At 33.2% G+C, this 27,585-nt stretch overlaps 4 protein-coding genes and 2 long non-coding RNA genes across 8 annotated transcripts; 3 read left to right on the top strand and 3 right to left on the bottom strand.

Annotated features, from left to right (window-relative positions):
- The first annotated feature begins 147 nt into the window (after window positions 1-147).
- On the top strand, window positions 148-3,932 carry LOC124179993 (protein Mpv17). Its single transcript, XM_046564937.1, has 4 exons — window positions 148-1,039; window positions 1,140-1,255; window positions 1,964-2,185; window positions 2,336-3,932. Exons 1-4 carry the CDS (start codon window positions 967-969, stop codon window positions 2,480-2,482), a joined length of 558 nt encoding a protein of 185 aa, XP_046420893.1. The 5' UTR covers window positions 148-966; the 3' UTR covers window positions 2,483-3,932.
- A 270-nt stretch (window positions 3,933-4,202) lies between these two features.
- On the bottom strand, window positions 4,203-10,828 carry LOC124179984 (glutamate--cysteine ligase catalytic subunit). Of its 3 annotated transcripts, XM_046564917.1 has the most exons (10): window positions 10,192-10,828; window positions 9,161-9,270; window positions 8,692-8,877; window positions 8,275-8,447; window positions 7,843-8,060; window positions 7,360-7,728; window positions 6,749-7,099; window positions 6,320-6,501; window positions 6,029-6,228; window positions 4,203-5,952 (listed from the first exon to the last, which is right to left on the bottom strand). In XM_046564917.1, the coding sequence occupies exons 1-9, from the start codon at window positions 10,339-10,341 to the stop codon at window positions 6,051-6,053; spliced, it is 1,917 nt and encodes a 638-aa protein (XP_046420873.1). In that variant the 5' UTR covers window positions 10,342-10,828; the 3' UTR covers window positions 4,203-5,952; window positions 6,029-6,050. The 3 variants fall into 3 exon arrangements, with proteins under 3 accessions (XP_046420873.1, XP_046420872.1, XP_046420875.1); XM_046564916.1 differs by having other exon boundaries at window positions 4,203-6,228; XM_046564919.1 differs by lacking the exons at window positions 9,161-9,270; window positions 10,192-10,828 and adding an exon at window positions 8,964-9,071 and having other exon boundaries at window positions 4,203-6,228.
- Window positions 10,829-14,679: 3,851 nt separating this feature from the next.
- Window positions 14,680-17,475, bottom strand: LOC124179989 (60S acidic ribosomal protein P0). Its single transcript, XM_046564932.1, has 5 exons — window positions 17,369-17,475; window positions 16,930-17,023; window positions 16,000-16,410; window positions 15,466-15,810; window positions 14,680-14,898 (listed from the first exon to the last, which is right to left on the bottom strand). Exons 2-5 carry the CDS (start codon window positions 16,981-16,983, stop codon window positions 14,758-14,760), a joined length of 951 nt encoding a protein of 316 aa, XP_046420888.1. The 5' UTR covers window positions 16,984-17,023; window positions 17,369-17,475; the 3' UTR covers window positions 14,680-14,757.
- On the top strand, window positions 17,019-18,254 carry LOC124179994. The gene is made up of 2 exons (XR_006870183.1): window positions 17,019-17,244; window positions 17,312-18,254. It is a non-coding gene; the product is annotated as an uncharacterized LOC124179994 (long non-coding RNA).
- Window positions 18,255-18,409: 155 nt separating this feature from the next.
- LOC124179985 (serine/threonine-protein kinase polo) lies at window positions 18,410-24,265 on the bottom strand. Its single transcript, XM_046564920.1, has 7 exons — window positions 24,023-24,265; window positions 22,842-23,066; window positions 22,414-22,631; window positions 21,871-22,166; window positions 21,405-21,698; window positions 19,534-19,934; window positions 18,410-19,393 (listed from the first exon to the last, which is right to left on the bottom strand). Exons 1-7 carry the CDS (start codon window positions 24,113-24,115, stop codon window positions 19,196-19,198), a joined length of 1,725 nt encoding a protein of 574 aa, XP_046420876.1. The 5' UTR covers window positions 24,116-24,265; the 3' UTR covers window positions 18,410-19,195.
- A 153-nt stretch (window positions 24,266-24,418) lies between these two features.
- On the top strand, window positions 24,419-27,274 carry LOC124179995. Its single transcript, XR_006870184.1, has 2 exons — window positions 24,419-24,625; window positions 24,716-27,274. It is a non-coding gene; the product is annotated as an uncharacterized LOC124179995 (long non-coding RNA).
- The last annotated feature ends 311 nt before the right edge of the window (window positions 27,275-27,585 follow it).

Genomic DNA, 27,585 nt, shown 5'->3' with positions numbered 1-27,585 from the left:
TATTCAGATCTTTTTTGTAGAGCGTAAAATTTCCTACAAGAATATGTTTTGTTTATATCTTCACACTGACTCGTTTTCGAGCAATAAAATTCTAAATTTTTAAAAAGTTTTTTCCTATGTTATTTAAATGGGAAATAGAAAATTGAGAATCGCCACCTCTAAATATCAATATTAAGAGCTCATATTTTACCGAGGTCATTTTTGAGGGACACTCGAAAGATTTTTCAATGTTCTTTGAAAAAAAAAAAATAGTCGGTTTTTTTGACACACTCTACTGTATATTAATCTCAGCAAGTGAATTTCATGTATTTAATGTTGTATTCGCACACATTGTCCTATTACACTGATTACTGCTCAGAAGCATATTGTGAAGCCTTTTTTTTTCAGATATCTAATTACCGAGTCAACGTACATTCGTGAAAATGTTTTGAAAAAATCAATAAATTTATACGTATAATTTCTGTACCTAATAAATTTACACCATTAAACACCATCAGTAATTTATACATCACAGTGAAATTTTTTTCTGCAATTGAAGAAACTGATTGGTACTTGAAAGTGTATCTCAATTTAGAACTTCTTTCACAATATCAGAAAATGTGATATGTGGACTAAGCTCTATGAAACATAGTAATACTTGTATTGATGCTAAAATACACTGGACATTGTAGCTTTCCTATATAATTGTCGTTTTATTCGAAGGATAAATTTCAACTCATTGTCAAGCTGTTATTAAATTTTTTCCTTCGATTACTTTTCCAATTTACTATTTTCAAACGATTGTCGCTTGATTCGTACACGCGAACTAACTTTGAAGCTATAAAAAATGCCTTATGCTTAAGATAGAATATCTATTTAAAATACACTTTAAATGCTATCATAGCGACTGACAATGAGCACGTGGTTATATAATACATAACCTCAAATTGTACCGAGTTTCTGACAGCGTGTATAGATACTGTGACAATGAGTAGTATGTTTAAACTGTATCAAAAACTCTTACGGAAGTATCCATTATGTGTCCAATCGGTTCAAGCTGGTAAGAGTCGAAGGATTATTGAATATATTGGAAATGAAAAATTTGTGAAGTATGTGGAATGATTTTCATAACGAAACTAATCAAATTATCGATATGATAGGCATATTAATGGGGACGGGTGATCAAATAGCTCAAAATTTTGTTGAACGTCGAAAGATTGAGGATCTGAATTTCATGCGCAGTGCACAGTTTGCCTGCATTGGCTGTTGTTTGGCGGTGAGTGGTTTAAAAGAAATATTCATATTGCCATTTACCTATATCCAAAATGTAAACTAATAGATAGGTAGGTAACATGACAACATTTTCCGTACATCAGAGCTGGAGAATTCGGCTCGATACCATTATATTGGATTAAATCATTGCAATTGTTTTCTAATATATATCCATCTACAATTTTTATGTATAGATATATTTGCAAAAAAAATGTAAAATTGTTTAACATTTTGTTATTACATCATCACCCATCACCAAACAAATCTGTTTGCGTGAAAACCGGTCTAACAAAACTGCTTACATTGTTGCACTGGTCTTTGATACCCGTATAACTTAATGAAAAATGAGTTAATTTTCTGTACTCTAAAGCTATTAACTTGCTAAATTCATCATCTTGCACCAGCCTAGTTTTTTGACCTTTAATACACTCCAATGATTGTTTTGCATTCACTAATGATAAGATGAAATAACATTACCGACATACCTAATCCAATCGTTTCATGCACTCAAGCAAGTTCACATTCATTGCAATACATCTGTTCTAATTTTTGTAGAATATATTTTATGCAACCAGTCGTAATGTACATTTCAAGTTATTTCTGGTATAAAAATCGGTTCATGAAAAGGCGTGACAGTAGGGATAGTTCATATAAATCCACTTCAATTTAGCAATATGCTAAATTTTTTCCAAAGAAATATTTGAAAGTTTAGGGTCCTGCAACAAAAACATGGTACGGAATTTTGGAAAGGTACATTGGATCGAAAAATTCAGTGGCAGCATTTAAAAAAGTTCTTTTAGACCAAGGCTGTTTTGCACCAGCTTTTGTAGCAGTATTGCTAACAGTCATTGCTACGATGCAAGGAAACGATATTGAAGGAGTTAAGAAAAAAGTGAAAGCTGATTACAAGGATGTACTGTGCAATAATTACAAGGTAATAAAATACGGCAATTTTTTATCATACAAATAAACTGCAAATCAAATTCATATAAGTACTTTGAGATACTATCTAGGTTAAAATACACAGATGCAAACTAGGTATGTATGTATGTACATTATATAATTTTTTGTTACACTCTTATAGCTGTGGCCAATGGTTCAATTAGCAAACTTTTATTTCGTTCGACTGGAGTATCAAGTGTTGGTTGTACAGACAGTCGCTCTCTTCTGGAACACCTATATATCTTACAGGACAAACAGGGATATTGAGCGTACTCATAAGAATGTATAATTATATTGAATGGTATATCGAAAAAATAATACGGGTCTTGCCATGTCGTCATTCTCAAGTATCAAGTATTGTTGACCATTTACTACAAGGAAAGTATGAAGGTGATTTTTAATATAAATATTATGGATCTGAAATCTTAAAAATCAAGAGCCCCATATGGACATCTCAGGTATTTAACAAGAATAATTAAAAATCATCTTAGAACCAGCACTTGATACGATTTTCTTTTTGTTTCATTTATGTTTCAACCATAAAGATATATAACGCGAATAATGTAAAAGATAAATGGATCTATGTTTGCCATTAGTGAGTTCAAAAAATTCGTGTCAGTAGATTGAAGGACAACTTGTTTTATGCACTGTGGGAATATTGCAATGTTCCGTTCTCAGTTGGCACTGAATATGCTAATTATGCTTTTCATTTATTCACGTATGAAATATGTATGTAAGATGGCAGCATAGTGGCAGTTTCAATGTCTTCTAAGTTCTTAATGACGCCTTTTTCGAAAGTAGAGCAGAATATGCAAAAAGCATATTTTTTATAGCTGGACAGCTTCCAATAAGTTAGCTAAATTTTTTCAACTAAATTTGGTACTACAAAGCCTTGTATGTATATCGGGTAATATTATTTGTGATAGTATGTGCGTCGATTGTTTCATAATTGTAAGATATTAATGCAAGGTCAAGAAATAAAGAAGCAAAACAATTTACTGTTCACAGCCCACTGGGAAAATACTGTTGTTATGTAACGATTTAATAGTCTGAAGAGATTGCAGGTATCTTATTATAGAAAAATTTAATATTAGGAATGTTTTACAATTCAACCTGATACTTTTTCTGGTAGGTGTGTTGATATCCTAATTTTAAACCTAGGTGTTATATGTCCAACTAATAACATTGTTGTATGTTATTGTAATTTTTACTGTACTACAAATGTATTGCTATCTATATTATTTGTAAGTTGTAAATTCGGAGGTACTTTTATGGTCCAATCTCCTTCAATGAATAATGTCGCACTGACACTGAACTAACACAATGAAAGTACATATTCGATAAATTATTTTTTATATGATCTGTTCATGCCTTTATCAAGTTGAAGGCACAAATATACAAAGGTCTAAATCAAAAATTGTAGTTTTAAACAAAACGAAAAAAAACGTGGGAAAGACAGTCTTACCTCTTCATAATGCCTGTTTTTTTGAGGAGCGGAGGGAGGGGTACATCGATATTTTTTAGTAAAAAAATGTGGATTTATTCGTAAAACATGTAAATCGAGTCTCCTTCACTGGAATAGGAGTAACTTAAAGTTGAGATTTAACTTAGACCATTATTTCATCTATGCCTTCAACTTATTGAACATGTTCCAAGTTTTTCACGATTTCATTGAATTGTTATAATAGAGATTTTTTACATATATGCCTCGTATATATTTTCGCATGGACATTTCTCGTCGCCAAAACCGCTCATCGCATAAAAAAAAAATGATTAAATCCGCAATATTTTAATACATTAACAATTCTAATCATTGTTGAACATTCTTCAAAGAGGATTTTTTAAAGGCATCTAGGTTGGTGTCTCATATAAGTTTGTATAAGATGTTTCAAAAATACTGATATTATATTGCTTGTCTTGAAAAATATTCGTTTTGTGTCGATTACCTTTCGTACTGCCGTTTATTCATTTTGTTGTCTTGGTTTGTTTTACCTCTTTTTCACACCGAGTACAAAATAATAGTATATTTCATAAACATAACAAGCGTGTATAAAAATTCTATAGAATGATCGTACATGTTCTACTTATACTAAATTACAATTTGTTGTATCATATTTTCGAAACACCCCATATGTGGTAATTGTAAATAATAGAAGGTGCAACGAAAATTAGATGTCAAAAATCTTGATGTTACGTATGACAACATTTTGTGCAATACTTGTCTGATTTTTATTTCAACTAACTTTCGTTGCACAAATTAGGACTCTGTTTTCTTAATGTATCATGTGGAATGACTCCATTTTGTGACGTAATACTAAAAATCTAACAGAGCACAAACAGTCTAACGAAAAATACACTTTCTTTAATGGCAAAGCCTAGTTTTCAAAACAGATGGGTAAAAATAATCATGATACCCCATGTGTTTTTCACTAAATTCAAAGATTAATATATGATAATATTTGTTCTCTGTATCATATGGAATGACTACGTGTACATAGAGTGCTGTTAACAATTTAAGATAACAAAGGGGAACTGAGGAAAAATCTGGAGATTTTCAACTCAGAGATTTTACTCTTTATCATATTGTTAGTAATGTTAGCCTAATTCAGAATTTTCCGTTACTGTCATCAAATCTCGGATATAATCAAAGATAAATTTTTTTGCCAGCAATAACGTTTTTTTAAAAAGAAATGCGTAATGTTCTCTTAGTAGTTATAGTTTCAACTTGAATACTACTGCTGTGATATTTGCAAAACTATCATTGGTAAGAAAACAATAAATGATAATTTTTTATAATCGCAATATTTACGAAGTGTGTGAATTATTTACGAATAGTGCATTATATATTTGTTTTTGGGACTGAAGAAAGTTTGCTGTGTACTAAAGACGTCAATAGCATCTTTAACAAATTTAACTTTTTCAAACCTGACCAATTAAAGGATTGGTGAAAGTGAAACGACACTAAAATAGACTGAAAGTAAGTAATCATTTTGTATCTTGCTATGTACACTTCTAGCAGAGTAATTGAATTTTTTCACAGTCCATGTTGGTATTCAATCATACCTACTTCTTAAACTTTTCAAAAGATACATCGCCATTGAAAATGATTTGAAATAAGTCCAAGTGTGTACAATTGTAAGATTATAATTATTTGAAATTGAGTAAATCGAAAGAAAATGAGATCTAATTATTTTCTAGAGTAGGCTTTGTTATTTCTAATTTTCAACACCTCTAAGTTCAATTATATAGATTAATATATGTGTATATACAGATGCACTTTGCTCTAGTGTAGAAACTCCGTAGCCTTGATAATCATGTATAGTATTACTGATGTGTAATGAATTATAATAAAATTACAAGAAAGAGTAAGATACAATGTAGCAGTACCATATTTCTACGCATGTACTTCATTGCCTCTATCTATAAAAGCACCATAATTATTCTATCAATTTGTTGAAAACAAGTTACATGGAATTTTATCAGTACTACCCACTTCAATGTCAATTAAAAAAATATAATTTATGCTATTACCATTGGATTATCTAAGATGAAGAGGGTGATTCCAGTATTACAGAAAAATTTTAACAATAGCATTCCCCAAACGAAATATCTAAGTACACAAGTTTTCACCTGAATCTCCTTCAAAGTTGACACATTAGCATTATGTGTTAATAAAATATTTTATTACTTACGATACTGTTTGTGTACCTTATGCAATGCGTAAGTACTGTTTACATATTTCAAGTATCAGTTGTTTCCCTTTAAAGTAAAATAACAAAATTAAAGAATAGTGATAATACGTAATAGGTAAACAATAGGTAAACAAAAATGGTACATTTTTTACTTGGATGTAACACTCAACACTCTGGCGTTGAACATTTTTCTGCTTTAGCCACCGCTGCTGGTATGGTTTCAGTAGTTTTCGAGATTGTACATGGTCCAAGAAGTTTGGGACATGATAATTCACCCGTTTGTACCGAATGAACTTTTTTCAGCAAGTCGTAATTGATCCGTTGTGTTATAACAGAGTCTTGTCTGGAATTGACAAATACAAAATGTAATGCGCTTGTGTTCTGTATTGGAGTGAAAATACTCTAAAAAGTAAAAGTTGACTTCAAAAGCTCACTTGTATTCTGGATGTGTGAGCACTTCGTTTCTCAACCACGCCGCAGTTGTCATGAGTTCGCCAGAAGCTCTTCTCTGAATCAGTTTCAAATACCTTTGAATTGTGCAATGTGTATCAGCATCTACGTCCATACTGGATAAATAAGAATTCACTAATGGTATTAGACCGGGAAAATCGCCATCCTGTTCAAACATAAGTTACAGTTCAATATTTGTAGGGCTTAAAAACACAATGAGTTGAGTAGAATTCCTGGATTTGATGTTATTTTTTTTAAACATATAACAGTGTTTTCACAACATTTAAATAGGTTCAATTTTTAAGGACTTTGGAAATTTGATACAATCACAATATGACATTAAATTCACCAAAACAAAGAGAAAAATCATACATGTTCAGGTAAGTAGGTAAATTCTAGAATAAATTTCTTACCTTTCCATTAATTATCTCATTCACTGAAAATTCTGTATACTCAGTTTCATTATCTGGGCATTGCTTCGCATCAGATGTTATATCTCTTCTGAACCAAAATTTTTCCTTTTTAACCGCATCTCGTTTTTGTGCCTTAGCCATATTCTCATCAACTTTACTGATGGGTATAAGTAAATTCAATTTGTAACTAAGTATAACTCTTGTCAGTAAAACTACAAAGCAAACTATGGCTGCATTTTCAAAATCTGTAATTTGAACTTCACAAGGTCTGAATTCTACTCTCCAACCTATTGGGGAATTTGGAGGAGGTGGCTTGAATCTCATCGTTTGCCAATTTGTTGATTGAATATTCTGTAATCATAAAATTTCTGTACTTCCACGCATGATAAAAGAAGAATATCTTCAAATTAAGAGCAGTTTTGATTAGGGACAAATGCAAGGTCGTGACAGAACTCAGAAATCAGCAAATTCTATATCAGTGAAAATAAGCTCTGGAAATCAGGGGATTCTTGAGGAATATTGTACTCCGATTTCTGTCGCCACCCTGAAATGTTATTCAGGTACTACTGAGCTACTACTATTACTTGTATCATGATTGATACCAAACTCACTTCAAAATGATCCGTATCGGTTTCATCATTTTGGTGAACTTTTTCTGTAAATAACGATACTGAATCTCTAATAAATAAGTGGGCAATATGCTGTGCAAGCAATCTGTCAATCCCGTTATTCAAAAGCTGATTATAAATTTCTTCATCATAAGTTAAAGGAACGTCGTTATATTTATCGCCTTGTTCACTGAGGTAAGAATCGATTGAATCGTATCTAGATTTGCTGATTCTGAACTTGTTTTCTTTAAGTGGCTTCAACCCACGCTCCTCCTCTGTTCTACAATCGACAGAACATGATATGACATTCCATCGGCAATCAACGTCTGTTACATAGCCTTTGTGCAGTGGGCTTGCCGCTGTCAAAGCTAGCTGGTTTGAAAAAACATAGGACAATTTTTAATTTTCTCATAATTAGATACAGAACTATTGTCATTGATATCTGATGGTGCTTCTATTCAGTTGTTAATTCAATATTTCACTGACCATTATCGGACATAGTGGAGTAAGTTGATCGTACAATGTCCGTGCTTCTTGTATGTTACAGGCTTGAAAAGTTAATTGTAAACAACAACACCCCATCCCAAATCCCATTGCATCCATATACACATGATTTTCTTTTGCTGCTCGCTCACTAGTTCCATCATCTCCCAATAACGTAAAATCTTCTTTAAATGTCCGAGGAACATTTTCATCTGGATAAACTAGAAGAGTAGTATTAGTTTCTAATCGAATGGTTTGATCAGTCCTGACAGTTGGAAACAAGCTCAAAGAGTGAAATACTTTTAACTTATTCAGTTGACTTGTGATAACTTTTGTATCTTATAAAATGAGTATATCGTCTACGGAAAATTCATTTAAATATAAAATATATTGCTACTCTTGACTAACTAGTTTTACTAATACTTGTAAACTTACTAGGTAAGTTTATAGCCACTTTTTCACCTCTCCTCAGTCTAATGTTTCTCGTCAAAGTCTTGAACCGAGGATGACCAGGAAATATAGCTTCATCAGGAAAGAACAAGCTTCTTGACGCGCCACTAGTTGGAGTTGGTTTTATCGGTGGATCGGTGAAATCTGCTGCTCCCAGCCTGTAAAATTATTTTGTAAGTTATTCTGTATTTGTAAGTTTATTGTTTATGTTCTAAGAAATATCAGACTTTTCCTTCGTCACGCAATTCTCATCGTTTGAATTTATCGTACTGTTACGTAGAATTATATGGTAGATTCGAATTACATATGATGAAATGTTTAATCAAATTAGATCATAAAGAACTGCAAATGGTCTAAATTTTTTTATCGGAAGTGTTTTGAGTAATTACTTGAAAAAATTACCTCGGGAAACTAGTTAATGACATCAGTGTTTCACCTGGCTGTAGTAACATGCTTGCTTCTTGTCTCCGGTATTGCATATTTGCTTCCACAACATTAAAATGTGCTAGTAAGCCACCGTATGGTTTACCAGGTGTTCCTTCAATCATATAAGCACCATATTCTGGCCTCCACAAAGATTTCACGTTACTATGAAAGAACCAGAACAATAATATTTAGCATTATTTGATTTCTAGCCAATTCTGGATTTTAAGCAAAACAATTGTTACTTTAACCTTGGTTACCAGAATCTTAGCATACGACTAAATTAGATAAAATGCAAGATTAATTAGTGTTTAGAAACTGATAGTCAAAACATTTTGATGTGATTCATTTTGAGTTGTAGTTTCAGAATTTTGATCTTTACTTGATACTGTCATTTGCTATTCCACTGGGGATATTATAGATAAAAAAAGTAAACAGAAACACTCACTTCGGATCTTGGGCCTCTTTTTCATTAAGTATTGTCAGAATTTCTTCTGCCCGTAAGCTAACCTTCGCGGTCTTTTCCTCATCATTAAATTTTACCAAAACATATTCAACCTGTAAGATAAACAAGAAAGTCAACCATTATATTTGATTTGTCATCAGAAGAAATCAAGTGTGCCAAAGGAATCCAAGCAATGCAATTAGCCTGAACAAGCATCGAATATCTCAGGATTTCAAAAAAATATGCACAAAAACTGCTCGTTTGAAAAATGAATTGATTTATTTGTTCTTTCTCAATACTTATACTTATATGATTTGTCGACCAAATTTCGACTATTTTGTATTTAATATCACATCATGTTTCTATGTCAACCTCAAAGGTGTTTAAATTTAGAAAGAAATACATTTCTTGGTCTAAACCAGACTTACATGCGACCAGGTTTGGCTTGGTCACGAATGTAAATAAAAAAACCATACTATAATTGGCCTATTTCTACAACATATGAGTAGTCTACAGATTTACAAGTCTCCATGAATAATAACAGCCGGAATTCTAGAGCAATAGAATTATGGAAAGTGGTATGAATGTTTTTATTGCCCAATGACGTGCAACATTTGTCCTTCATGCTGTCCTTATGATCAAATATCCGTTAGCGATTCTAAAACTATACAATGTCACATAATCAAGTGAAATATATCTTCTACTGATACTATTTAAACTGATGAATACTAGTTATGAGAAATAAAACGAAGATCACGTTGAATGAAGTTTATAAATAATTAAAGGTATCAACTACATTAGAGAAAAAGAAAATGAAACAATTGTTAGTTTTAGATTAGAATTGAATTTGATTATTGAATTTTTTTCGAAATAAGAAGAGCTCGCATTAACCTCGAATTATGAACCGCCCACGTCAAAGTGGCCCACGATAAGAAATATAAGTTTATAGTTAAAAAATAATACGGATCCGCGAAGTAATTCTTAGAAAATAAAAACAGTATTTTCAGTGATAAAACAAAGTAAAATTTTATTACCTCGTCGCCCCATTTGAGAACATCTCCTTGCCTGTCTCTCAATCTTTTGTAGAGGTTAATAAATTGCACAATACCGTGTTTTCGCACGTGATCCGATAATTTTTTCGTCTCTTCCCAACTCATGGGACTTCCTTCTGTCAGAAGACCCATATTACCAGTTATTGTTATTCTACACTTATATACAAGAATTTACTCAGTCGAACAACGAAACTTTGTACACGTTATGTCGAAGGTAGATGAGGAATGAAAGGCCGTCCGACTTGTAGCAAGTCTATCACGGAAGTCACTGGATTTCCTGCTCCTCGATCGATCAGACAGTTTCTACAAGGCTAGGTCTTGTTTATTTAACTGATATTTCTCTCGGGTAATCAAAGAATTTTTAATCAATAAAGTTTCATTCATTCCCTCGGAAACGTCAAATCCTTCAATCCGCGTGTTCGATGTGGGCCTGCGATGACAACTGATTGTGAAATCAGCTACGGGCCATTTTGTTGCACACACTCTTTTTCTTCATTTACTTATATAATGTAATCGCGTATCTCATAAGAAATGGTTTTCTACGCTTTTTTTAAAATAGAAATTAGGCGCTGAATGAATTCGGACCGTTATACTTCACCTTTTTTTATGGTATAAGGAATATATAGCTTATAACTGCCTCATAATACGCATGACCGTCGTTTAAATTCTCCGAAGAGCAGACGATATTTTTCGCATGCCGCGCGATGTTCAGAATCATTCGAATTCGTCATTGTCGAAAAAAGAGTGACAAAAAATAGTTCTGAATTAAACATTAATTGCTGTCTTGATATTTGTTCGAGTCAATCGGTGTCAAGGTTACGCGGAGAGAATTGTCAGTTCTTACATTATCGTAACTCATAATTCATACGTGTATAAACGTATATTTATAAGTTGATATAAAACAGATCCGAAAAAATCTCTACCGTGGTTATATTTCTATTTTTACAATTCAAATATTTACGACAAAGTGAATTAATGTACTATAATTTTTTTCATTTTCGTAGCAACTCAGTGATCGCAGGTTGATATGCCGGATACATAATTGTAAGCAGGTCTGCGTATTCTAAATTCTATCCTATCTAAACAATTATTTCTACTGATTCTTGCGCCTCGTCAAAATGACATTACGTCCTACGTTGTCCAGTTATGATTATTAATAAATGACCGCATCAGCGTTCAGAAGATATATTTTCAATGCAAGTGAAATGCACTTCGTTGATTGAAAAAGTCGGTTTTTCTCGTTCTTCGGCGTGTAAAATTTGGTAAAAATTTCGAAAACAGTTTTTTAGACAGGACGATTGTGATAAGTCGTCAATTTCATCCATATTATATACTTATATTATATACATACTTTTTTATACGACTTCGAAATTCTGTGATACAGGCATGAACAACAAGCAATCTTTCAAGTGTTCAATATTTCGAAACACTGCAATCACTCGCGAGTGTTTGAAAAGAGCTATAACGTTATGTACATTTATTTCTTTCTTATTATACTACTACGCAGGAGAAAAAAAGGCTGCTCGAAACGGCATAGAATTCTCCATAAGCGTTAAGTACACATTTTGATCATACATATCGTAATATACATCAACGATGATAACGAAACTGGAGGGATTGTGGTGCAAAGTATTATCCGTATCACTAATCGGAGTGACGCAAACCTAAGGATTTTCTAATTTTTATGATATTCAAGGTGAAAACGTGATATGCCTACATTCGAAATACAATGCACATACATACATAGGTATATATAATATCTAGCCCAATTATCGTAAATAATTACACCATAACCCAGAGTATTCGCTCACAAACATTTGATACCATTTTTTAGTTCTAGACAAGAACAAGATCGAGTGAATTGAACGCACCGCTAAATGATTATTCGGAAAAATTTACAATGTTGACCTACAGTAATGCAAGAGTGATTTTTCGCCGGGAAAACTCCTGTGTATTCTAAAAATTTTATCAAGATAGCATTCTTTATCTATATTTGTCTTATAAAAATTGCTATTCGAATACGGTAAAAAACTGTAAACACAGGCATACAATAAATTTAAAAATTATGGTTATGACATGATGTCTTCATACAGCCATTTTAATCGTTTTTTGCCATCTTATTGTGGTGATTGGTAATTTTATTAATCATTTTATACCGAGTCTTGGTATGAACGAGACATGTAGGTAATCGGTAAATTGCATTCAATTAAAAGTTTAAACGTCTTTAATTGCCACAATCAAATATTTCTAAAATGAATGTATTCGTTATTTATAGGCATACGTAATTGCCAAACCGTGTCTTTTAATCTGTGGCCGCGAAATACGTCTGTTTCGTTAAAAACGTGTTTCGCCATTCGCAAATTAGTTTTCAGCATATTCCCAATTTTTTTCAAAACTAGCAATTAATATCATTTTTAACACGGCCTGACTTCTATAAGGTTCTGATATCGCACAAGCATTAGCATAATTTATTTTACAAATTTTAACTCACAATCCGTCTTAGCAAAATAATTTTTTTGCTTCGCAATTTATTTTTCGAACGCATCAGTGAGATGTATTGAACTGTGTGTGTTGCAACTTGCATACTTGTACCTTCTTATCTGTAATTGTATCACAATTACAGTGTGACTGTAAACGTAAGTGTTTATCAGCTTAATATCGAGTAATTAAATTCACCGACATAGTTATTCAAAATTGATTATATTATACACCCTGCACAGACAACTGGATACTTTGATTTGGACATTAATTCACCAAGGTACATTTGACAATATTTATAGAAAGATATCAGTTACTAATGAAAATCGAGTCATCCTTTCTTTTACGTTTACGTTATAATCATTGCACGAAAGGTGCGACACATAAACTTCAGATTCATATTTATATAACAACTAATTATTCGCATTAACATATAACTGTAGATTCATTTTCCCTGAGTCATTATGTCTCACAGCCTGTTTGAATGAGTATAATTTAAGTGATGAGGTAATGATGTCACGTCACTCAGAAGCAGAGTGAGTGACTTATTCTTCATAAATCTACAAAACACACGCTGTTGTTTGTTGTGAGGAGTGGGAACCACCTCCACATCTTATCTTTATAAATATATATGAAGTTTGTGACGTACATGTTAACAATGACTCGCCGAAAGTCTACAGCAGGGTGTTTCCGCGTGTGTGCTACAGGCTTCGATAGGATAGATTAAATTTATTCCTCTGAATTTTAGGAAATATTTAATAAAATCATAGAATTATTCTTTATAGAAACATTTTTATTCATGAGAGTACCACAGATTACGGACAGGTGAAGAATTTAATAAAAGTGCGAAATGGATCCGGTTAGAAAAAATTTCATTTGCTGCAAGGTCCTCATCGACAGTCCCTAAGAAATTATTAAGCCTAATCGGATGAAATGTGTTTGGAAAATTAAATATTCCTCGGAGATGAGCACCAAGTGTTCAGACCGTATTAACACATTCGTTTATAAAACAGTGACCATATAGACATAAAAAAAAGTATAGTTACTCTAAAAGACTCTTATTCAATTTACATGAAGTTTGGTCAAAAATTTTTCATTATTAGTTTATATCCATTATTTTTCACGGCCAAAACTCAAAACAGTACAACTTCAGTGATTTAGATCAATTGTAAACGAGATCTGCTCCACAATTCAAGCCTTCCAATTTGAGCAACTTTCCAAAGCAAGTTTTTCAGTTCCGTGTGTACTAGTGTTTTTCTTAATAACCTTCTTTATGATTTGAGTCCATCGACATTTTTGCTTTTGCGTGCAAAATCTTTTGTTCAATTTGTGTGATAGAATATTCACTTATTTCATCAGCAGCAATTTTGGAATGCTTAACCAATATTACAAAATTGTAGAAAATTGCTAATATGGAATGTGGAATTTTTAAAGGAGTCACAAACCTGTACACAGTATAAGACGTTTAATGAGAACAACAGGGAGTTGTTTTCATGAATTTTTGAATTACAACTCACGATATTTCGTTATCCATGGTTTCATGCAACTTACCTTCAGTATAGAACTTTGAACTGCCAACGCCGTCAAAAATTTGGAACGCACATTTATACTTCTGAATAATAATTCATCAGTTACGTACCTTTATCCATCACCATACAGATGTGTAATCTTACATACCTGCGCAATATTAATCGAAGCTTTAACTTAATCGGGTGTTGTGACTCGTGCACTAACGTCTATCGTTTCTCATATTATACTTACATATGCGATATGTACACATCAAATTGCGTAATAAGAAACCATTCCCTCGCACAGCTTGTGATAAAATATTATTTTCAATGAAAACGTTACCAGCCAAGTCACAGTTGTACGAGCCTTTAACTTCTTCCAACTTCGGGCGAACTTCAATGTACGTGGCTATGCCTGTGCTTAAGAATATAATGATATACGGGAAATGGGTTGGCAGCCATATGACAACCAGAGAAAAAAATCTTTTGTTCTCTTCAACTTTATTTAGACGCCAGCATAAAACTTCGTCAGCAACATATGCAAGGTCGAACAGTTGATAGTTTAATCAAAGAGACCGAATCCCATGTCATCATCTTCTTCCTCAGATTCTTCCTTCTTTTCTTCTTTCTTCTCTGCAGCTGGGGCCGCAGCAGCAGCAACTGGAGCAGTAGCCGCAGCAGCTGCAGCAAATTTGCTGGGATCCTATGGCAATGGACGCAAAAGTTTGTCAATACAGATGGGTATTTCTTTCAAGTACCGTAGTAACTCAAGTGATCATCTAATCATTTGTCGTGTATGTATGTATATATATATATATATATAAATACACACAATATAAATAATATTATATATATATATATATATATCAAAATTTGCTACTGAAACATTTATCAGTACCAAAGAAATATATAAGATGTTTTACATAAAACTATAAATCACATCTTCAAAATATTTTTAAAAATTTAGCAGAACGCATTTTTACTTGGACTTGAATAAGTGATTAATGGAAAATTTCATGACGAAAATTTACTTGCTACTGGCGCCACAATAAAAATTGAGGTACAGTTAAAGTTATTCAGACAGCGTTTCAACGCGAAATATCAACTGAGAAAAGGCATGCTAGTGGGTTCAGCTATTTCTAGCTCTAGCATGTGAATTCTTTTCTTCAGACGCGTGAGGCTTTCATCATTAATTTATTAGTTACTGATAAGTAGAACTGGATTATTTTATATTATTCATAATTGCAATGTAAAAATAAAAACAGTTCACCTTGATGTATTCTTTGATGGTGGTGGCTTCTTTGAACTCAACGTCCGTGGTAGCAGCAAGGGCGAGCAAGTTCTTGAACCCGTTGGCAATACTATGAGGTGCACTCGCAATGGTAGGATATCCAATAGCCAAACAGACGGAAGCCAGGTTGGCAACACCAACCATGAACTTTGCGCGCAAATCCTCGGGCTTAATGTCCAAGATTTCAGGAGCAAATATGGTGCCAGAGTCGTAAACTTGTTCAACCAAAAGACCGTATGAGAAAGGAGAGATATTCAACATGTTCAAAAGGGTAGCTTCTGAAGCTCCAACTTTGTCACCAGGCTTCAAAATGTGCACATCATTCTGTAATATTAAGTTAGAGTTGAGAACACAGTGGAATGCTTGTTACTTTACATAATGTTAATTATGTAATTATGTAATTAATTATTAAATATAATGAGTTCATCTAAGTCCAATTTCAATAAGAAATTCCATATATCTAAATATAAAATTTTTTTCAAATTCTTGTTATTGTTTTGCCATGGTACTTACAATGATTTCAATGGTACCCTTGGAAATCTTGGTCGGGATGCTCAAAGCTTGGAAGAAAGAAGTTTTCTCAGGACCCAAACCAGTATTCTGAGCAGGAATGATGACGCTCAATGGTGCAATGGCGCCAGCCCTAGCTGGAGCACGAACTTTGTTCTCAATTAACTTGTCCCTAACTTCGACCAGGTCTCCACGAGTGAACACAAATCCAACATTGCCACGGATATGCGGTAGAAGTTTTTCTAATGCTTGGTTTCGTTCAATGTGACCGCGAATCGCCTTACGCATCATGGTGTTCTTGCCCATAAGCACAACTGCGGTGCCACGTAGAGACATACGAATCTGCTGCATCTGTTTTGAGCCAACATTGTCTGCGCCCACGATGAAACATTTTGGATAGTCATCCAGAAGTTGCTGCAAACATCAAGATAGTACGAAAATGAATAACAGATATCAGGGCTGTGTACTCTTGTTTTCAAAAATTAGTAATACTTATGGAACAGTTTTAATAATGCCACTAATCTAACAAATGATGGATATATATCTTTTACTCAAATAATAATATTTGTTCTCTTTCTTTCGTGTGATACATATTCTTAATTTTGCAACTTTAGATATTTTGTTCCTTTAATAAAATTGAAATTTCTATTATCCCTAATCAAATATAATCACTTTTTTAATTTTTGTAAAAAAAATGTTGTGTATAACCTTATATTTACATGCAATAAATCTGTAATATGTATATTCTTGGGATTGAAAAATTATAAGTGTATTATTGAAAGTTATATACTAGCTACATGTGTTGCAAGCACAGTAACTTGTAATTTTATTTCTTCAGTTGATGACCGAAATAAGAAAATAGCTGAATGCAGTGAAGTTATAATGACATAAACGAATCAACTTCATTTCAACGGCGAACTATGGTTTACCTACAATGAGTTTGGTGAAGTAGTTTGACTTCCATGTTGCTTTGTCCTCCCTACCCATCTTTACGTGCGTGTAGGGATACCTCGAAGGAGTTTAAGGGCTAAAAAAAAAAACGAAAACGAGGTTATATTACATATTCTTTTGGTCCATGAGAATCATGTACCGTATTCTAGGACACCGCTGGTTTGAATAAAATTAAAGTTTAGTCAGCTCACAGGTTGACAAAGCCGGTCGGCATATGTGAAGCGTGGCCTGATTGCCACGAGCACATGTTCGCAACAAGTTTCAGCACATTTTAATGTAAAACAATTCCCATCGATGGTAATGAACATTATTTTCTGTAAATCGATTGCGATAACTTATAGTTTTCATATTATTGTGATTTTAGGAAGTGCCGGATTCAGTGGAAATTACGACAAATCGGGACTATAATCAACGTGCGTACCTCAGCAGGATGAACGGGCGTAATGGTAGAGAAAGCGGATGTCACCCTGGCGCAGGCAAGGATGCCAGGAAATACGAGATGTCTCTAATGCCAACCAATCAACTCGCGACCATCATCGCACGTGCGTTCCGAAATCCACACTTCGTGTTGTTGGTAATTTTATTCTCTTTCACGCTCTCGAGTTTATGACTGGCTGTGCCTCTATCTTAGGAAGTTTTTAGCGCTGCCAACAAATTTCGGAACGCACCGTAAATAATCCAATCTAGGGATCCTAGGCCAAACTTTCGTTATTAGTAGGTAACCGCACTTTTCAAACACTCAACTAAGGAGATTTTATTTATTGAAATATTGGTATAATAATGATTACGTATAATATACTTCCTGAATCAAGTAAATCTGTCAGAATTGTTGTTTCTTAACTAAAATTTCTCATGCACAGGGACGAAAATAATTTCGAGATATGTACTTACATTCACACATTGACTGTGGAATTCTTCAGTTATATCGAGGTATCTCTAAGTAACGATTGTGTTGCACGTGATTCTTTATTCTACAATATTGAGCTACACTAAAAAATATGCCTGTACACGTTCACCAATTGTAAAATTATAGAGCATTAACAGATAGTGTTAAATTAAATTTGTTATGAACGTACAAGTGACTTACCAGAGTAACTTGACCTTATAAAGTTATAGGTAATTTTACCAATCGCACACAAAAAAAAATATGAAATTGAAGCTTTAATATTATTATTATTATTATTGAATACTGCGCTTAAGTTGTGAAGTAACCAGACGCTACAGAACAAACTGCCCTCACATTTATAGATACAATTAAAATGTTTAAACAAGAAAAAAAAACCGAATACATTTACATGAATAAGTTCTTTAATGGATGAAAAATGTACATGTGCAGGCAGTTTATTTTGTACAATTACACTCCGACATTGATTTGGGGGGTCTGCGCAATCATTTATGTATAAAAATATAAAGTAGTAGTGAAAATTTTCATCTCCGTAATTAGAAATATTGAAGCTTTTGGTTTCTGAAGATTAGTATTTGTATTCATCGTACTCCTTTTAAGACGTAATTAACCACTACGTATGTACAGTTGCTTAAATTTAAACAAGTCAATTGAGATACCTTACAAGGATAACGTACAGATACTGATCTATTGTAATAGTTCTTCATTTTCTTCCAACTCTTAATTTATAATTATTATAGAACCCCCTTTTTCGAATCCTTGGAACAGAAATGTTGGCCTGCTTGAACTTGTTAAAATTTAAATAATAATCTGAGGTAGCACGCTTATTGTACTTTTGAAATAAATGACCTTACTAAGTGCCAGTATTCTGTGTCCTCAGAAAGCACAATCATATTAAGTTCCAGCTTTGAAAATGCATGATGTGTACGTATATATCTTATTAAGGTGGGATCACATATAATTAATTTCATCCGCACTTAAAAGTTCAATAGTTATTCGTTTTGTGCTTAGAAATATCATTCAATGATCACAAAAGTTTCTTCCACTTTCTTGGTTTTTCTTTTTATCAACTTCTACCTACTACTTTTCTCACTTTTCGACACATAAAAAAAAGCTTATAGAAAAATACTATAGACCTATCCATAAAAAATAATACATAATTAAAATTAACAACAGGCTGTCTGGATACCTAGCTAGCAGTAATTATAAAAAGTGTCTTCAAAAAAGTTGAGAGACATTAAAATTTCTTGCATTGAATGTGGCGTCGCTTACTCGTCCGTTGGATGATAATATGGTTAATCATTAGCTTAATTATTTTAATCAGTACTAGATTGAGTTATGAAACTATCGTGATTGCGGAGTAACCAGCATAAAACCAACTTTTTCATGAGCGTAAGCTAAGTTCTTTGCTAGTCCAGAAGTGCAACCATGTTGTTGAATCGTTTGGAATCTGAAAGTTCGGAAGTTTTTCTCACTATCAATGTATGTGACGGCAGCCATCAAAGGACACATTATGATCTTGGTGTGGTCTAAGAAGTTTATCTGAAAAAAAAGTAGTTGACATATATATTTATGCAACACTGGCCAGTCACAATGTTCATACGAACTCCACAATTTTTTCACATTGTACAAACAGATGGATGTCAGAGATGAAAAAGAAAAACTGTGTGAGTTATAATTACTTGTACAGATCCATTAGTCAGCTGCATAACTACAGCGCTTTGCGTTCTAAACCACTGATGCATGTAGGGAATCCTGGACATTGAATCACTTTGCTTAACAGCCACCGATCCCCCAGCTTTCATTAGATGTTCATTCATGTAACGTTGAAAGTAGTTCAACAGCTTCATCTTCTTGTCCAGGTGACCCGGATAGTCCTTAACTGTATGGTATTCTTCTGATCCTTCACGATTTATGTAATGAACATTGAAACCGTTCGCAAGCATTATCAGACGTGTTCCGTCGTTGTACATCACACCAACTCCTTCGTCAGATAATTGGTATCCAAAGCCATATTTGTCTGAGTAGTCCACCCATTTACTGATCCAAACAAATGGTTGTGCATCTGGATCTGTCATCTCATCTAAAGTAGTTGAAGAAAGAAAGAAACAAAGAAAAAAACACCACGTCATTGGAGTTCACGTTGAAAAATCTAGTATCGTACACATCAATATACAATGTGTGTTTAACAATGGAAGACAGAGATGAGTTGTTGAACCATCGATGACGACGAAAAAAAAATTTCACGTTGAAAAGTTACTCATTCAACTTCAGAAAACACCAAAATAAAGCGAAATGCACTCTAAATACGTCAAATTTAGTAGGTGTGAACCTTAAGAGAGAGACTGCTTATAGTACAACAGCAATAAGTTCAAGAGCAATGGAATTTTGTTCACCTTAAATAGGTATTGACAGAAAGAATACACACTTGTATCAAATAATTTCTCTGTTAACAGCAATTCATTCACAGGGAAACAGTGCACATCAATATTGTTACTGTCATGCATTTAACTGACCAACATTTTTATCACTGGTTGATAATAGAACAGGTAATAAATAAGAGTCAAAGTATTTATACAGACTCAAATAAAGCAATTCCAGATAACAAGTATGGTGATGTTTTGTGAAAATAATTTACATGTACATCTACTTTGTTTTCAATCAAAAAGTCAGATACACTCAACAATCTGCTGTAATAGAGATACTTCTGCATGAAATTCAGATATATGTTGATTAAAAATGAATAAAGGTAATTCAAACGAGCAAAGTTTCTAGTCATGCTACGAAAATTTGATAATTGACCAGGACAATTTTCACTGATTATTTTTACTTAGAATGTTGGTGACCTGTTTCAAACTAAAACGATTCAGTTGTAATGATTGTAGTCTTAAATATTGGAAATAAGTAGATATAATAGGGTGGCGACAATTTTGCTCAAATAAAACTCTGACTTTTCCCATCAGAAAATTCAGAATTCTTTGAAGTTTTCCCACAAAACTTAAGTAATATTGGGCAGCTTTTATGACCGAAATCTCGCGAAATTGCGCACCTTGAATATATAAATTTGGATCTAAAAAACAAATAGTATTGCTTTGTTTAACACAAAATAATTAGAGATTAAACAATACCATTTCTGAAAGTTAGATTAACTGAATTTACGAAGCATAGCTGAAGACTGAAAACGAATTATAAAAAAAAAGTATGTTTTTTCCCTACAATCCATCATAATTCCCTGACTTTTCCCGATAGACGAAATTTCCTGACTATTCCTGGATTTCTTAGTCTGTCGCCACCCTGTTATAGGTCCTCAATTTGCAGCAATAGAAGCATTGATTACTGAACAAAAACACATTGTATATTAATATTATACACGGATTGGAAGAACCATGCCTGATGTTTCCAGGGTAATCTGATAGGATCTTGGCCGTTCTGTATTGGAAATATACAGTATCAATTAGTGAAATTAAAACTGGTTGTTAGTAGTGTAATATTTGTGGCTGGAATAGTATGTGAATTTACTACTTTTCGTGTGGCGTCATATATGTCTATGTACCTCCAAAAGCGATGAGGTCCACAGCAGGCTTAGTTTTGAGTACAGTTGCTAATTGTTCTTTTAGTGTGAGTAACATCTTCTTTATATCGAGACCCAATTTTTTTTCTTCACTCATTTCGATACCTTTACCCTTGAGAGCAGGACTTTGCGGAACTCTGAATAGGACATCATTTATATCTCCACATCCATTTCCATTCATTTCAGTTAACGGCTTACGCTGATTGTGCATTTCCAATGCATCCATACGAGGTGCCATTGTGAGGCAAGATATTGGAAGACTTGTTGGCAAGAATCCTATGAATTTGGTAAATAATAACGAATTTAATTTCTTGACTTTCAGACAACTCATTTGTACACTTAAATCGTACGGTACCATTCACTTTTGAGAAATTGGTTATTTCTGTACGAAGCAGCTGTTTATGCTTCTAATTTATGAATTTTAACCTGAGAAAGTAAAAATTTATACCAGATGTGAAGAATACATCTTTGATCAGTTTGTTAACACTGGGCCGTTTAGTGGGATTCCCTTGAAGCATGTTGGCAATCATATTCATTGCAGCTTTGCTTAGAAAAGCTGGAGTTTTGTATTGCACTTGTTTTATCCTAGCATATGTTTCCCTGAGGCTTGATGTTTCGAAAGGTGGTTTTCCCACAAGAAGAGTGTACATTATACATCCGATACTCCAGATGTCAACTTCATAGGAATGCCCAGATTTCATCAGAATTTCTGGAGCTATGTAATTTGGAGTTCCGCACAAAGTTCTATTTTCCGAAATTAAATCAAAGTAGTTTATTAACATTCGAAGACCAGCTACTTGGAATAAGTTTTAGATCAATTATGTCTCTAAATAAAGCTTGAAGTGGATAACATTAACATAACAAAGGTTTTTCTTAAGTACCTATTTTGGAACTTTAGGAATGAAAGAAATGAATTTTTCAATTATCACCATGTTAACATTACAAACTTGATCCCCATAAACGTATAATAATAATTGAATAAGGAGATTACTTTTTCCTTTCTCCATCATGTTCTAGTTTTGTAGCTAATCCGAAGTCACCTATTTTTACTTGTAATTCGTCATCTAGGAAAAGGTTCCCTAGTTTCAGATCTCGATGTATTATTTTATTCTTGTGCAGATAGGCGACACCATCCAAGATCTGTTTCATGTAATAGCGTGTTTCACACTCTGTCAGAGCTTTCCTTCTTTTGTGCAACTCCATCATTGACTGAAAGAATAAGTATAACGAATCAGATATATATCGCCATGGTATTCCAATTTGTATACTGGAGGAAAGTGTGTCTGATATTGTGCAAACAAGAAAATGGTGATTAAAAGTCTTACATGAATTAAACGTATATTCCTTACATTTGAAAAAGTAATATGGCTTTCTCTGAAAAGATGCATAAAATATAAAATGTTGATGTGAAATCTTTACCCTTTTACGACAAAGTTCCAATATGATATAAATATTTTGGATATCTTCAAAGAATCCATGAAACCCGACGATATGTCTGTGTGTGAGACTTTGATGAATATGTATTTCCTGCGTCATTTTGTCACGCTGATTGACTTTTGTCAGTATTGATTTGGGTACAATTTTTCCAGCAAATACATGATGAGACTTCGATTCCTTGATCTCGTAACATTTTGCAAATCCACCCTAGAAAAAATATAACACAATACAGATTCGCCACAACATATTTTTTGTGATCATTCCTCATTATAAAGTATAAAATTTTCATTCATAAGATTCATCTTAAACACTATTTTATTAATCAAATGATTCCTTAAAATATTACAAAGTTGTTTCACAAAATTCTGTTTTGCTTAAATGAAATTATTAGGAAGCCTAGAACTGAAGGTACATCAGAATTCACGGGGTAACTAATACGCTCTACTTTACTGTTAAAAGATATCTTTTGGGCAAATAATAATTCTATCTAACATTTGCGGGCATGTTATGTGAAATTAGCAATTAAATTTCGAATGGTAAGTTACTGCTAATGTAATGCTTGATGGGGTTTTGAATACAGCAATGTTTTTTTGAAAAACATTACAAGGCTAAGAGCAACAAGTGTTTGGATATATCTAGGTGAAAGGCTGAAAGCTGTATGACGAATGACGTTTTGTACTTAATCCACCAGTAATAACATCAATTTCTCAGAGCATATATTTCCGGGCACAACAGAAAATCAACAATGGGCTTGATGGTGGCATAGTGTTCAAAAATTTGACCTTGCAGAAGCCCGAATCAGGACTATTGACACTGCATGCAAAACGTAGTGTAATTAGTTGTAAGGAATAAAGAAAACATGAACGAAAGATTTAGATTGATGTGTAATACAGAGAAGAATGATTAATCGGAAAAGAAGAGAGTAATAACGATAAATCAGTTGTCCCGCAATACTGTTCGAAGGAATTAATGTGTTTGTGTCAGAATCTGATTGTTTGATCAATTCGCCTTCAATCTACTGATTCCCAGAAAGTTGAAATGGCTTTAGGATCGACTCATTTTTGGCTTCGCCCTCAAAGCCGGCGATCGAGGATTTTGCTATTTTTCGGCTTGGGAAGGATGCAAGAGAGACAACACGTTGATTAATATTCGAGGAGACTCACCTTTCCGAAGAAACGACCCTTAATATAGCTCTTTCCCGTATTTCCATCGTGGATTATATCGGGAATAACGTTGTCTTTGTCATGTTTAGACATCTTTGTTGTTCCGGGTAATTCGAGCCACAGTCCAGTATAGGTATAAAACTTAGAAATCGGTTAAAATCACAGTTATAAGACACGTAGTAACACCGAAGGCCGCTTCTCTTGGTTACTCGCCCTCAACTGGCTGCTGTTTCGTGTTGAACGGGCAACGGATTCTAATGTTTGAATCCAGATGTTCCAGCCAATAGCGTACGTCCCACTTGTCACGTGACATCCGAATTTTCTGTTGTTGGTACGCTTCGCCATCGAGGCTTTACCCATGGGCAGCCTGTACAGTATTTTTCGATGAGCATTAATTAAACTTGATCAGTAAGAGCACTGAACAGTGCTCGTAGTGTATATCGGAACATATCCCAAGATCTTGGTCAAATTTTGTAGAGTTTCTTGCACTCTTTTGAAATATGCAGAGAAAGTTCAAGATTTTCGAAAACTGACGAAACGACGTTCGTTTTTCGAAAATTAGGGAAACCCAATTTTCGTGATTTTTATTGAAAATTTTACACGGTATGTGAGGTGATATAATTGATATATCCTATAAGTTTCATTGATGTTAAGACCGCTTCATATCGAGAAAAAATATTTCGTGCTTCACAGAAATTTGCCAATCTTTGTGCTGGTGTCGACTTTATGGGCATTATTGTGGGATGTATTCAGATTTTCTAATCCAAATAATATTACTCAAATTTGATACACTCATACCTAGAGGAATAAATGACCAGACATCGTATGATGTATGACATCGAAGACCACATAAGTATCAATTTGCTGGTAAAGACTAACAAAAAAAAAATACCGGTCAAAACATTCAAATCAGGGATTTATTGTAGTAAAAACAATATCGTGTAAATCCTAATTTCTAATCAAACAGCAGTTCGATCGTTTTTACAACTATAGTCTTGGATGCTTGGCCGTTCTGAATACTCAATACTATAGTTGTCCGAATATTCACTTACTTTCACGTTCCACACGTAACATTTTTGTATGCTTCATATCGGAAAAAAATAAATATCGTAAAAAATCCCTTCTGTATTTCTTTACTATTATTTCCTTTAAAGGAATAAGAGTTTGAAAAATATTCATTGACAGTTGCAAACTGACACTACCGCCTATATCGAGCCAATGCCGATTTCACTAAAAGACGATACAGGTTGAATCTGATTGGCCAATAAATTCGGACCTAAGCACACTACTAGCAAAAATGTGCCACGCAACACGAAACTAACGGAACCAACCGTTTTAGTTAGATATTAAAAATGTATAATTACCCGCATCATCACGCGTTCTTAGCGGTTGTCATATATGCACCTAAATCGCAAAACGCTAGATATTTACCCAATCGTGTATTATATCGTCGAATTGACGGGACCAATAAAATGTTGAGTACAGTACCTTAAGCGGGTACCCTGGTCGATTTCGACATTGGCGAATGTACCTCCAAATATCAAAGTCCGCATATCTCAAACGTGAAGAAGGTAATGCTGAACAAAAACGATACAATACATTTTCAATTAATGCAGAAATAAAGAAATGGCATGAATTCTACGAATTTACTATTGCGATTTCTTAGAATCCATACCATTTCTTTATTTCTGCGTCAAATGAAATTATATCGGAGTGTGTTTGTTCAGAATTGCGTATAAAATGGGGCTGTTGGGCCCTTTTTTCGCGCTTGAGATACGTGATTTCGGTATTTGGAGATTTATACGAGAACGTCGTAATCAAGTAAACCACCCCCTTAAAGTTTTTTAAACACTGAATTGAAAATCAGAATTTCACCTAGTACAAGTATATTAATAATTTCGTAAAGGTTTCACACGATATCAAACTTCGGAAAATATTTACTGTATTTATTCGCGAGATGATGGGGACTGATTGTTTGAAGATCAAATCGAAACACTAAATATCAATGATTCTTCATGAGACCACTATAGGTTCTTGTCACCTTATATTCATTTAATCAACCATTATTGCCTCTCAAGGGTGGAAATTCATATTATGGCAGTTCTATTTCCAGACAAAAAATGTTATCATACCGCAGATGAAAAATAATGTGAAGAGTTTTTTATTGGAATAATATATTGTATTCATTTTTTAACAAACAATACATTCAATTTTTCTGTAGCAATATTTTGCTTCAATTATATTTGCATAAATTAAAACAATCATAAAATGATGCAAAAATACGATAAACCGTAATGGGGATATAAACTATTGTGTAATTTTTACTTATTTATGAGGATAAAACCAATAATGATAATAACAACAACGATAATAATAATAATAATAATAATAATGGCAGTGGGCTTGTATATGCATGATAATTACTAAGTGGGATCATTTTAATTTTTGATCACATATCTTGGATATGTTTGTATGTATATATAATACATATATGTATATATATATATATTTTTTTTTTAATTGAACTTTATAATATACTTTCGTGGTACTAGATAAAATTGTAATTACTTATGAATTATGCAGATTGTATTAGACCGTGATATATAATTTAGTATTGTTCTAGTAAGAAACTTTACTTACAATAAAACTGATAAAAATATCTATTATAATATATAAAAATTACAATCGTTTTAAAGATTCGTTTTAATAAGCTACAATTTTTTCAGCTAATAATCAAGGTATAAGCACTCCTATGAGTTCAAACATTTCTTTTTACAGCGCAGTGAGGCTTTGTAGGAAAGAAAATTGAATTCAAAACTCTTCAAGCCGCCAACTTTCAATTCTACATGAATAACATTCAATCTGCTGTAATCAAAATTCATATGAAACTAATGAATGGAATAAATATTTTCTAATAATTATTTGTATGTCAGTACATATGATTATCTACTAATTGAATGGGAAGAAAATAATTCTTTCAGTGATTCAGAAGGCTATAATATTACTCGTTATTAATTTTAACACACAATTGTGTATTGAAATGTGAATACGAAAAGCTATATCGAAACCATGGGAATCACAGTTGATATCATCCGAAATATTCAACACAAGTAGTATTGAGACACAATAATCAGGCTAATAGACGAATACACTTAATAGGCTGTCATACATGTATATTAATGAATACAATAGACAGGGTGTCTACTGCAATCGAGAATTGAGATTTCAGGACTATTCCAGGAGTTTCCAGGATAACTTATAGAAAAATTCTAGGTCCTTAATTTCGTTTTCTTATGAATTTTTAAAAATAGGATGAGTTGGTTACGTGTTGAATAAAGTAATTCACATATCTGTAGGTATTAAGCATATGCTCTAGAGGCATGACGAATTAAACTTTACGTAAAAAGGCCGCGTGTCACTAATCAAATATTGCAGTTTTCAATAAAAACTGTATCACGTCAACTTTTTCAGGATAATACAAATGATTCCAGGATTTTTCGATAACTTGTGGAACAATTTTTGTAATCCAGGATGACTTGAGGATTTTAGGATATATAAGAAGC

The sequence above is a fragment of the Neodiprion fabricii genome, chromosome 4 (genome assembly GCF_021155785.1).
Source record: "Neodiprion fabricii isolate iyNeoFabr1 chromosome 4, iyNeoFabr1.1, whole genome shotgun sequence".
NCBI lineage: Eukaryota > Metazoa > Arthropoda > Insecta > Hymenoptera > Diprionidae > Neodiprion > Neodiprion fabricii.
Note: the sequence above shows the minus strand (reverse complement) of the source record. Positions and strands in the feature narration are given on the sequence as shown.